Consider the following 12,858-nt stretch of genomic DNA (forward strand, 5'->3'; position numbering starts at 1 on the left):
TAACCCCACATCTGACTGTCTTGCATACCTCACTCCTCACTTCCATACTACATTTTCCATGACTTAATGCAAAAATGTAGAGAAGCAGTTCTGAAGTAGAATACAGTAAATTAATGGCCATATTTCCACAGTCAAATTGAAGCTTAAAAAAAAAAAAGGCATAACTCAGGTCAAATGTATCAAGGAGAATTGCTCTTTCTTTTCTTTGGCTCCCTCCCTCCCTTCCAGTTTATCTACCTATCTATAATTTCTGTCATGGCATTATGGCCCTTGAAAGCCATGTTAAGTGTTTAGGAAAAACTGGTTTAAGAGCCTCCACTAATACTTTGCCACTGAAGGCCAAACCTAGTATTTCCATGGCTGGCAGTTTAATATAGGATATAAGAAGAGAGAATTTTATTAGTTAGCCTATATGCTCCTTAAAGATTCATGAGTCAAATTCGCACCTGGAATTGAACTCTACAGTCAGAGCATTTAGCTACTAGTTTTATAGTAACTAGATTGTTAGACAAATGATGTAACTTCCTTTTCTTATTGGGGATCTTATATATTATTGGTTTTAAAAAAAAATCCTCAGGTCTTAAAGGATTTTTGCAAGATTTTAGCAGGCAAGGACTAGATGGGGGACCACATCTCCAGCAGAGGGAAGGACAGCAGTAGAAAAGTTAGGGCAGGGTCTGAGAATCCCAGGGAATACCATGTTCTACTTAACCTGAAGTTAATATAGGAGAAAAATATAGTTGGATTTAAGAGAGGAAAGGGAGATTAGAGCAGGTTAAATTTTATTCTGTCAACACTGGGAAGACACTGAGTAGAAATATAAAGTGATTTGAGCTGTGTTTTAGGATTATCCTGGCCTCCGTGTTACATGATGAATGTAAGTTGAATCTGGAAGGAAGTAGACAAGTTAGGAGGAAGTATGTGGTCCAGGCTAGAGATGCTTGGAGTCTAAATTAGGATGCTTGTGGGAGACATTAAAGATGAATACAATCTATAGACTTTAACAGGTTTTGAAAGAAAGAGGATTGAATTGAGATTTCTAGCCATCGGCACTAGAGGTATTCTTAGTTAAAAAAAAGGGGGGGAGGGGAATCAGAGGCAGTTGGGAGGGTGGGGTGGGCACAGGGGAGATAAAGATGATAGGTACCATTTTAGTGAACATTCAGTCTTTTGTTTGGTAACCAAGAGACTTAGATTTGATTAAGTGTTTTTATATTTAAGAAGTATATTTGGAGATTTGAGGCTAGACTAGAACAGTGCTGTATTGTTTACATGTGTCCTATTAACTCTGACATTTGGATGGAAATTTGGGGTATTGGTGATATTTGGGAGGAAGCTGAAATTAAGTGGAAGAAATTTTTGGTTTGTGTAGGGATTTTTTGTATTTTTATAGACTTTAATAACCTCTATAAATTGCACTAAGACCATCATCAAGCACAGATAATATGAAAATATAATTTGATTATAACATGGAGATTAGACCTTCTGTGGTTTCTGTCCCTAGTGATCATTGAAACATTAAGTAACTCTATATAAAGCCTGGATTTACATTTCAAGCATCATTTTGAAATGATTCTGGAGGCCTTGAAAGAGTCAATGTCTTCACTTCCAATTACCTCCATTTCTGTTTTGGTGTTTTGATTCTCCTCTTTTTGTTGTTGTTAGTTTCATTGGGGAAAAACAAAACAAAAAATAATGTAACTACATAAAGCTTTTGTTATACATATACATTGTAATGGACTAGGTATGATGCTGAGTTCATGGTCCTTGGAGATAATCTTGTCTGAGGAATTTCCACTCAACAGTAAGCTTATTCAAAGGTGAAGCCAGGCTTAAACTTATAAGATTCACTGAGATATTTGAGGATCTAGATATGCTTATCTGGATATGCTACCTTAAGTGTTAGCATATTTTAAAATAACTTTTAATATCATTGCTTTTGATTTCCATTATCAGAAATCATGATGCCTCAGAGGACCAGGAAACATATGTAGTAGAAACTTAGCGGAGTATCTTAAGATTTTTTTTTTTAAGAGATTAAGAGGTAGGAGTCAGAATTATAACCTCCAAATACTCATTTATTCATTTAGCAAACACTTATTAATTTTCTGACATGTGCCAGGCATAGAACTACACACTGGAGATACTCATGTCTGAGTAAGTCCTGGATGGTCCCTGCCATCAAGAAAGTGCTTGTGCTTTATAGAAACAGGCAGACGTGTGAACAAATAATTGCAATAAAGTCTTTGTTCAAGGGGACACCTAAAGAGAGAAGGAGTATGTTTAAGGATGTGTCTGAAAAACAGTGTCTGCTTCTTTACCTCCCATCCTCTGCTCAGCTCACTCTGGTTGGGTTGTCTTCATTGGTCATCTCTCTGCCAAGTTTGTTGGTCATCTCTCTGTTCCTCCCTTACCTGACCTTAGCAGCATTCCATCCTGTTAACCAGTCCTTCCTGTTAATGAAATCACTTTACTGATTTTCCTCCTACCTCCCTGCCCATTCTTAGTCTCCTCTGCTGACCATCCTGTTTGGTCTTTGAATGTTGGAGATCGCCGCTCCCTTCTCTTTATCTATTCATTCTCTCTAGGTGAGCTCATTTAGTCTTATGGATTTAAATGTCATCTATATGTTAATGACTTGCAAATATTGATCTCCAGCTCTGACCTCCCTCCAACTCCAGGCATTTATTTACAATACTTCATCTCCTTATCAAAGTTTAACAGGCATCTCAGTCTTAACAAATCCAAACTGAATTCTTGATTTCACTCCTCAAACCTACATCTTTAGAAGTATTCCTCATCTCAGTTGGTGGCAGTACTGTCACCAGTTGCTTAGTAATTGACTAGTATTTCTTGATTTGTCTTCTCATTTCTTGACTTACTAGATCCATCAGCAAGTCCTGTGAATCTCCAAACATCCAAAATCTAACCCCATCCATCCTTCACGACTACTCCAGTCCCACGCATGTGTCACGGATTTCCATGGACTTCCAACTAGCTTCCAAGCTTCCAGTCTTACCCCCATAGTCCATGCTTCTCCACACAGCAGCCAGTGATCTTTTTAAAAACATTTAGTATATTCACGTAGTTTCCTGGTTTCAAGCCTTCTTATGTCTCCCTTTGTAAAAATGTTTTAAATGGTTTATTTTGTAAATTTCTTGTACTTTAAAAATAATCTCAATCTTCCATTCCACGTTCATTTTACTGCTTCTCCTTATGTTCTAGAGATTTTGATCCCAAGGAAGAAATCATTTGCATTTATAGTCAGCTTTGACACATAAGCTTTTTATATAATCACAAAGCCTTCTCAGAAAAAAAAAAAAAAAATGATGGGATCTTATGCTTCAAGTATTGTTGTTTTAAAGCCTGGTTCACAGTAACTAACTTTTTAGCTAGTTCTTCAATTTAGATTTTGCCTTCCATGTTTCTTTAAGAACTATTTGAAATAGTAAGATATAAAGGGTGTGTGTGTGTGTGTATATATATGTGTGTGTATAGTATTTTAATTTGGCCTGCATCAGATAGCTAGTTTTCCAGAAGCTATCTTTCACAACAAGGATTATGTTAAATAAATTAGCTTTTTGACCTCTTCTCACTACTGTTTTGGCAATCCTTTTATATTTCATTCTTTCCTATGCTATAATGATAGAAATACATTATTCTTTATTGCACATGCACTTTAATCTGGTTCTTCCAGATTTGTAGAGAAGTTTCTCATATGTGTGAGTTTGGATTGACTCACAAAGCAAAATACTAGATTTTGTGAAACCTGGTGACTCTTTATTACCATCTAATAAAATGTTGGGGCAAGAAGGAGACACTGTTTAAGGTAGCTTTGGATTATCAGTTATCAATAAATTTTACATTCATGCTATCATTCTAAACGTTACCAGCTTTTGACAAGAGCTAAATATATTTGATTTATTCAGAATCAAGTGCCTGATTTCCTGCACTATTTCCTGCTTTAGCTCCAATTTTCTTTCTGCGTCTTCTCTCCCTGCCTAGATATTTTTTTATTACAGTGGTTAAAATATAATTATTAAGTGTTCTTTGGTTTCTCTATCAGGTAATGTTTTTAAGAACAGAATAAAATGACTTTCTAAATTAAAAAACACAACCACAACTTCTTAAAATGGTATAGTACTTCTTTTAAGAAAGATGATCTTTTATAGAAATTGTATCCCAAGAAAAATCATAAATACTTTTTATTATTTACTTGTGTAAATGACAACAAATTCAAGTACCTGATATTTTCCTTAAGCTATAGTGCAGAACCAAAAAAGCTATCAATGCTTACCAGTTCTTATCAATTCTTAATTTTCTAACTTTTAGATGTTTCACATTTTATATAACCATTGTTAAGGAGTGGCAGGAGAGGCCAGCTGTGTAAAGTGGTGGGTAAGACCACATTTCTTAAATTGAGACCGGGTTTGAGTCCCAAGCTACTTCCTAGCTGTGTAACCTTTGGTAATTCATAGGACTTACCTGAGAATTAGAAATAATAATATCTACCCCACAAAGGTGTTCTCAGAATTCCTGGAGGTGATAGTAAAAATGATTATAGTGTCTAACATGTTTTAGGCTCACTCAATAAATAGTAACTAAGTAGCTATAAGCAATTCCACTTAAAGCAATGACTTGACCCATCACCATTTCTAGAAAGGTTTCTGGTTTTGGCAAAGTTCCAAAATTATATTTGACTTTGGAAATTTTTTTTTGCACTATCTTTATCATGACTTATAATGCAACTTAGGCACTCAGATAAATGTCAAGTATTTAATAAATGCCTGTTGATTGATTAAATAGTTGAAGTTAATTTTGAGTTAAGTCAGAGTTCCATGATGGGTTCAGAAGGAAAGCTGAAGATGTTTCAAGAATATATCTAATCTGAGGAAATAAAGTTAGACCTCTGTAATGTGTTTCTTAGAGAAATCACTCTTTTCTAGGCCCAAAATCCTACTTGTTACCTTTGTATATTCATAAAACCAATGGTTGTTGATAAAGTAAAAGTAACCATAGATTTAATTTGTCTACATAGATAAGCAGTATGTAAATAATCAAGAGATAGTTATAACTTTTATAGGATGAATAACTTTCTTTTATTCAACCCCAGAAAACCATAGCTTTGCTCCTTCTCTCCCACCCTCTAAGTATCATGTCAGAAATTAATATTACTCAGCAAAATTAAGATTACTTAATAACATTACTTAGTAAATTATGTATTACTTTATAGTCCTGATATATTGTGAGGAATAGTTTCTGAAAATAAATGGACATAGATTTCTTTGGTCATAGAGCAATTTTTTTGCAGTAGAATTATCTTGTAATGGCAAATGTCAAGAGTGTAATGAAACTTTTGAACATTTTTTTTTTTAAGATTTTTTTATTCATCTATGTGACAGAGAGAGACATAGCGAGAGCAGGAACACAAGCAGGGGGAGTGGGAGAGGGAGAAGCAGGCTTCCCGCAGAGCAAGGAGCCCGATGCGGGGCTCGATCCCAGGACCCTGGGATCATGACCTGAGCCGAAGGCAGATGCTTAACGACTGAGCCACCCAGATGCCCAACTTTTGAGCACTTTAGTATTGCCTACATATCTGTGCTTAAGAATGTCTTACATTTCCCAAGAGATACAGAGGGTTAATTCAAGGAGCTCTAAAAACAGTGAAACAACTAAGTTTAACAGAACCTTTTGACTACAAAACACCACCATTATGAGGTTGTTGAAGCATTTGTCAAAGGAGTTTCCCTAGCCAGTTTCAGTCTGTGTTGTGTTTCTTGGCTGGATGAAGATATCATATCAGTCTTACTTATAGCTCAGCTACTGTTCAGTTAAACTCCAGAGTTACTTGATTTTCAAAAGAGCTACTTGGTGCAAATATTTAATTAAAGCTAAAAATCAAAAGTTGAAGCCCTTGTTGAAACTCATTTGTAATGGGAATGTACTTAAACATTTTAAAACATGCCTTATCACCTGTAATTATGTTATCTTTTAAAATTGAATTAAAAATATATATACAATGAGTTGAGGTCATGTTTGTGCATTAAACTTAGGCTAAAGAACATTTAGACAACTAGCTAACATGCATGAAACATTTACTTATATGGTATTGACTTTTAGAATTTATTCCTGGTAGCTACACCATTAACACAGTGGTCAGATGCACAATAAGTGGTATAGAGTTCTAGCTGTCCTCTTGTTGCATTTTTAAAGCATTCTAGAACTAATAACATCTGGTAATTTACTAACATCTGCTTGTCTAAAATTGGGATTAAAATCAATAAAGCATTGGAGTTTCTTAAATGTATTTTTCTCTTGTGGGTTGTCAGATAATCTTAAAGGAGTTTTTTAGTAACAGTGATCTTAGTTTGTCCTATTTGGCTAAGCACCCGTAACTATTCCATACATGAGGGTTTTATTACTTTTTAAATGAGGAATGATAACACATATTTATATATGTTCCTTTGTTATACGTGGTCCTTAGAGCAAAAAAAAAAAAAGAAAGTTATTGTTTAGTTTTTATTTAATCAGAAACTGAAGTCTAGAAATTGTAATGATTTTATGAAATTCATTTTCCTTGGAAACAAAATGCCACAAAAAGAAAATAAAAAAAGAAGAAAGAAAGAAAAAGAAGAGAAAAGAAAGAAAAGAAAAAACAAAATACCAGAACTGAATGAGCAGTTAAGGACTTTTAAATGCTCAGCACTGGGAGGTAACCTGTTAAAGAGGCAAGAGGAGGAAAGTGTTCTGTATTTAGGATTCAGAGGGCTGGCTCTGAAGTCCAGCTTTGCTAATCACTAGCTTGGTGTTCCTGACCAATACCCTTTACCTGTTAGAGACCCATTTATCTCCGTCTGAAATGGGAGATAATGCTGCCTTCCTACCACCCAGGGCTGGTTTTAGGAGGCTCACTTGAGATAATGGATATAAAAATGCCCTGTACATTAGAAAACTATGTAAAAAAAAATTATCATTTCTGTTGAGGAATCAAGCAATACAGATAGAATTGTAAGCATATCAGGAGGTTAGGTTTAAATTCAAGTCCTGAAACAAAAAAACTGATTAAAGTCAAAATTACTCTTGGAAGTTACTAAACTAATGTAAAATGTGGTTGTATTATTTTGCCTATACAACAATGAATAGTAATCTGTAAAGCAGATGTCTATAGTAATATACTGCTATAAAGTAGTATGAAGAAAACACGGCCAAAATGATTTTACAATAGATTTTTTCTTTAGCTGAGCATAATGTAAATACTTTTAAGTTAAATATATGTTAGACCCTATCCTAACAACTAGGAGTAAGACAACCTATGAAAATAATACCCACCCCGCCAGTGTAGTGGAACCCTAGACACAGACATCTGGAAAAACAACAGCTAACGAGAGTTAACTCAAAGTGGGCTCCAAGTTAGGAAAATGGTGGCATCAGTGTTTGGTTTGGCTGGGAAAGGTGTAACATTTTAAAAATTTGAATCCTTTCTCAGTTGGGCATTTATTCTCCAGGTACTTGACACTCCTTGTTGCTTTACATCAGTCTCTTTCACATTTATCTGCCTTGGGTCCTTAAACCCATTGAATCTTTGATTCCTGATTTATCCAAAGAAAGGCCTACCTGATGAAACTAATCTTAAAATTGAATGTTAAGTAAGTTATTAGTATGGATTGACAAAATAGTGTTTGGGAAGGCAAGCCAGCTTGAAGGAAGGGAAGGAAGTAGAAATAGGAAGGAGTGCCTGGGTGGTTCTGTCAGTGGAACATGTGACTCTTGATCTTGGGGTTGTGAGCTCGAGCCCCACATTGGATGTAGAAAGTACTTAAAAATAAAATCTTAAAAAAAAAAGAAAATGTTTACAGAACAAAAAGGGTTAACACAGCTGAAGCACCGTTGAGAGAAAGTGGAAGATGAAATTGGTTGGTCCTGTAAATGGAAGGTCTCTTTTCCATGTGAAGGAGTTTGCTTTGCTCTGATAGAACCCACTGGGAAGGAACCCACCACAGCCTGTGTGACATGCTGAGATGGTATCTGAGAGAGTTTCTGTTCTTTGAATGATGGGCAGTATTTGGAAGGAATTGAAGGGAAGAAAGAAGGCCTTAATCTCAGTGCTCAGTGATAGGGGCCTGAAACAGTCCAGAGGTTTTCAAAGTAGAGACTAAGAGCCTAGTTTGAGGGAATCTGGGGCTGATTGGCCAAAGATGAAGATTCAGAGCTGTGAAGCCACCTTTGCTTCACTTTTCTTTGGTGCCTGATATTCAAGGTTTCAGGACATTTATCATTCTTTCTCGGGAAAGTCTGCTCATTCCATCATCTCCTGTTTGCTCTGGATGAAGTCATACTAATTTAGGCCTTATCACTAGAGTATTTCTAAATAAAGAATCCTCTGGAGCTGATGTCTAATCCTTTTCCCTAGCCCCAATCCATCTCTCTCCCTCATTCTTACACATGACCAATAGAGCTGCTTTCCCTGAAACAGTTCTTTCAGCAACTCACTTTGTTATTCCAAAAATTAGAAGCCCTTTCAATTGTTTATCATGTCAAAGGCAGGACTTAAAGGCCATCCCTGAGGGGGTAATAGAAGAGATTAGGGCAGTTATTCCACAGGGTGATAAACCTTTTGAAATCCTGAGATCTAAAATTTAAATTACTGTCCTATTTATTCTGTAGTGTATAGCAGCTAAAACTGAAGACAAATTTTGAGGTCAAGGAAAGATTAGGCAGGGATCGCCAGGTCCAATTCTCATCCTTTGTGTTGTGTTTCAAGTGTGAAAGAACTCTGTACACACACACAGACCTGCCCTTTGCTCACAAATATTCATTCCTGTCTCCTTGCTTTTCTGCTCAGGGCATTCCCTTTCATTTGTCTTTTCAAAATTGCTACTAAGATCCACTTTTCCATAAGCCCTTTGGCTTTTCTAATTATTTCTTCTAACCCATATTCTTCTCTGCTTTTTGAGAATTCTTACTGCACCTCCCCATAGTACTTAGCCTAATATTTAATCATTCTCACATGTTCCCCAAGTAACATGTGAACTCTGGCATGAAGGAGTAGCCCCACCCCCCCATCATACTCTTGAGTCTCCCATAGCAGATGTCTGTGGAGAACAAGGTAGTAGAAGAGCAGCATGGAAGAATAGGAGGATTGCGTCCTGGGTCCTGGTCCCAGCTTAGTTATTAATGGTACACATGGCCTATGGGGAATAGGCCTTGACTGTATTTTCTGTGATTCAGAATTCTGTAATTCTAGCAGTGTATAAAGGCCTAATAGAATGGGATTAGGGGTAAGGGAAAAGAGACTGTAAATTAAGGTTGTGAGCCCAGAAAACCAAACTCCAGAAAAGTAGGAAAGACGTGCCATTTTGGTTGAGGAAGGAGTAGGGAAGGGAAGTTAGTATAGCGTTTGCCAGTTTCACTGTCATTGAGTTTCTAATGCAAAATGTCCCTAGACAATGATAAGTAGTAGGCTATGGAGAGAAGGGAGTTGACCAATAGAGAAGAGATTCAAAGTCATCACCAAACAGGCGAAATGAGCCTCCAGGAGGGAGTGGATGCGAAAGAGCAAAGTGAAGGGCACTAGTTTTTGAAATGAAAGGCATGATAAAAGAGCTAAGAGGACTGGTGTCTCTGAGTGTAAGGAAGCTGTGATATCCAGGGAGAAGTGAGCAGTTTGACAATTGAGAAAAGGTAGCATTTGTTTGACCAAGAAGAATTGATGAAATTGATAGAGATGATGAGCTGAAGACAGTGTCTGAGTTGCAAAGAGTCAGGGAGGAAATTATAACCAGCCTCAAAGGAGTTTGAAAAAGTATTCCCATAGAGAAACATACTGGTGACTTTAGATATAGGAAATTATGCCTCAGACTATGGTAGATACCTATAGCATTTCTTCTTCTAAATACACAATTCTATGACAAAATATTAAAGTTATGAGGAGGACAAAGCTTGTTCTAGAAATTATATTCTCCTGGTGAAAATCTTATAAGAAAACTGGTAACCTGTTTGACCCTCAACTAGAAACTAACCTATGGTAAAATGTGAGAAACTGGAAACCACAGTTCATTATCAAATATTTTAATTTTCTATTTATAGTATCTGTTAGAGTTCTGTAAAGTTCCTCTAATTATCTCTTCCTTCCCCCCCCAGCCTTTTAAAAACATATCAAGAAACTAAGCAAAAATGTTTTTTTGATGTGAAATTGAGTTAGTATACTAATCATTTTTTGCCAAATTGCATCATTTAAAAAAACCTGACTACACTGCCACAATATACCTGTGGTTGTGTGATTCAGAGAAATGTCAGCAGTATGATCTTGCTCATTAAGGCATCTTAATATGATGATATATAAACCTAGTTATATAATGAAAAGATATTTTCACAGACTATAGCATTGACCAGATGAACAGATTTAAAGTTTAAACATTTAGTTCTGTGACACAGTAACGAAGGTTGACCTGTTTGTTTCTTATGTTTCTTTTAATAGAATTTAATTCCTTTTCGACCTTCCATTCAGTTCCAAGGGCTCCAAGGGGTGAGTACTCTTATTGATTCAGCAAGAAAATCTAATATTCTTCTTACATACTATTATATTTAAACTCTTAAAATTTGTATTCACTTGTGCCTCAATATAAGGTCACTCATATTTTGTGAACTTTATGACTTAAATGTAAATTTTGGACACCTTAATACACTTGAATTATCTTTTCCTGATTTATTTTAAAAAATAATTCAGATATACTTATTGAAGAGTAGTTTTTTGCCCTAATCATGAATAATTGCATTTTTTACCTTTTTTTGACGCATAATATATGTCACAGTATTATGAGAATTTTTTTACTGCAATTGAGCAACCATAAGGAATTGTTAATTTCAGTCAAGTTATGATTATGTGATTGTTGTTACTATTGATGAACTTTTGCTCTCTGTAGACCTAATTTCGATTGTACATACTAAGAAATGTGTAAATAGAAAATTGAGTTTTGCCAGTACACAGAATATTGTATATTTTATTGCTGCATTTAAAAGCATAATAAATGATAACTCCTAATAAAATATACCTATGAATTTTGTGTTTATAATAGATGATAAACTTTACAGTAGTGTATTATTTTTTAATTATTACTATTAATATTTAATATTAATAAAAAGTCTTAATCATCCTTCCTTTAATATGCATTTCTGAATTTGTGTCTATATATTGACTGTAGTATGGAGATTTGGAATATCTGTAAATGGATTTTAGAGCTCTAGAAAAAAAGGCAAGCTGAGAGAGGAAGATCATATTCCTGCTTATTATAAATATACATTTGTGAATCTTTATTATGTCACAAAGTGCAAAAATTCAATGTAAATCAATACAGTCTTTCTAAACTTTATAACTTGAAAACATTTCAAGAGTCAAGAGTTTAATTATATCATTCAGTACCAGCTAAGAGTACTTCTAAATAATGCTAACGTGAAGGAGATGTTTGTGTGTGGTTGTCAGAGCTCTGCTTCTACATGATAGCTTTACAATGAAGTTCTTTTTTTTTTCCTCCCCCAGTAACTGAGTGTTTATGAATGGGATCCTAATTGCAGCAAGCATCTTCTGCGTTTTGTTTTATCGCTTTTTAGGTCCTTAGCACCTCCTGGCACTATTTTTGAGGTATTAGTTTTGGTTATTTATGTAAGGCTTCTTAAGTTTTGTCACAAAATTTAATGGCATCAATAATCTCTGAAAGCATGTTCCAGAGGCAAGCCTGAGTCTGTGAACGCTGGAGGGCTCCAGGGATTTTCAGTAAAGGGTTATCTGAGATGAGAGTTCAAGACCCAGGAGTGGAGAGTAAGGTTTGAACTGCTTTTCCGTCAGTAGCAGCTGTTACCTTGTTTGGGATCTGCCTCTTCCCTTAATTCTCTTTTCCCAGTTAGGACATAAAGGCTAGGGAAATGCAAAAGAAGAACATTTTCTTAGGAGGCACCAAGTTAGACTGAATAATGAGAAACTGACACGTGCAGCCTTCCAAACTCTTGATTCAGACACATGCAGCTTTTAGCAGGCTTAGAAAGAATATGGTTTTCTCTGGCACGCCATTTGCCCACAAAAGGCCCCAGGCACCATTGCAAAGCTGGCAGTTGATATTTGAGACTTTGGATGTCCTTTTCTCAATTCTACCTCCCCCAGGCTTTCCTGTCTCATGTGTCCTTGCTTCCTCAGTTTATCTTTGCAAGCATCGTTCTCTTCCTACACCATTCCTTGCCTGGGTGTGCTTCTGATAAAGATAACTTAGATGTAAATGACTGATAGGTTTAAATCTTAATGGGTGTTTGAATTTTAACAGATAAGTTTTTTAACCCAAATGAATGGTTATTGGATTTAGTAGAGTGGGGGGAGGGGCAGGAGGCTGTAGCCTGAGAGCAATGGAATACTTAGCCCTACCTTGCTTGCTTAGCTTTCTGTCTCCTCTACCCCTCCACTCCCACCCCCACCCGAAGCCCCCTTTTTATTATTCTAACTGGGAACAAAATATATGGACTCAGCATTGTTTCTGAGCCTGCAGCTGCATTCCATCCACCCTTCCCCCCCTTCTCTTTGCAGAGCTCTCACCAGCCCTTTGGGACTTAGTAAAAACAAAGAGTCACTACAGGGGAGAGAGTGGGTTGGCACAGCCTACAGGGAATACGCAGAGCCACAAATGTGAGGGTCTTCTGTACAGTGCTCCTCTGTTATTCTCGAGAGCCATGATAGTTTAACATTGCCTGTGCTGATTGCTTTAAAAGCCCTGAAGAAGTATGCTTATAGTTTTCCTGTGTGGAAAATGTTCAGGACTTTTAAGAAGGCTTTAAAGGCTTAAATTTAGATTTCCCACAAAAGATCATTTTTCTTAA

The 12,858-nt window shown here is 36.1% G+C and overlaps 1 protein-coding gene across 2 annotated transcripts in view; it reads left to right on the forward strand.

Moving 5' to 3' along the window:
* The window catches only part of ELL2 (elongation factor for RNA polymerase II 2), a 70,044-nt gene that overhangs the window by 6,243 nt on the left and 50,943 nt on the right, over positions 1-12,858 (forward strand). Inside the window, exons 1-2 of one of the 2 annotated variants that reach the window (XM_032403971.1) lie at positions 7,827-10,525; positions 11,537-11,638. Coding sequence is in view for 1 of the 2 variants with exons in the window: in XM_032403970.1 (XP_032259861.1) it covers positions 10,478-10,525 (48 nt within the window). In the remaining variant the exon portion in view is untranslated. Of the gene's footprint in view, positions 1-7,826; positions 10,526-11,536; positions 11,639-12,858 lie in introns of those variants that run through there. The other variant, XM_032403970.1, reaches the window with a different exon arrangement.

This window comes from Phoca vitulina, unplaced genomic scaffold (assembly GCF_004348235.1).
Source record: "Phoca vitulina isolate PV1807 unplaced genomic scaffold, GSC_HSeal_1.0 scaffold6, whole genome shotgun sequence".
Lineage (NCBI taxonomy): Eukaryota > Metazoa > Chordata > Mammalia > Carnivora > Phocidae > Phoca > Phoca vitulina.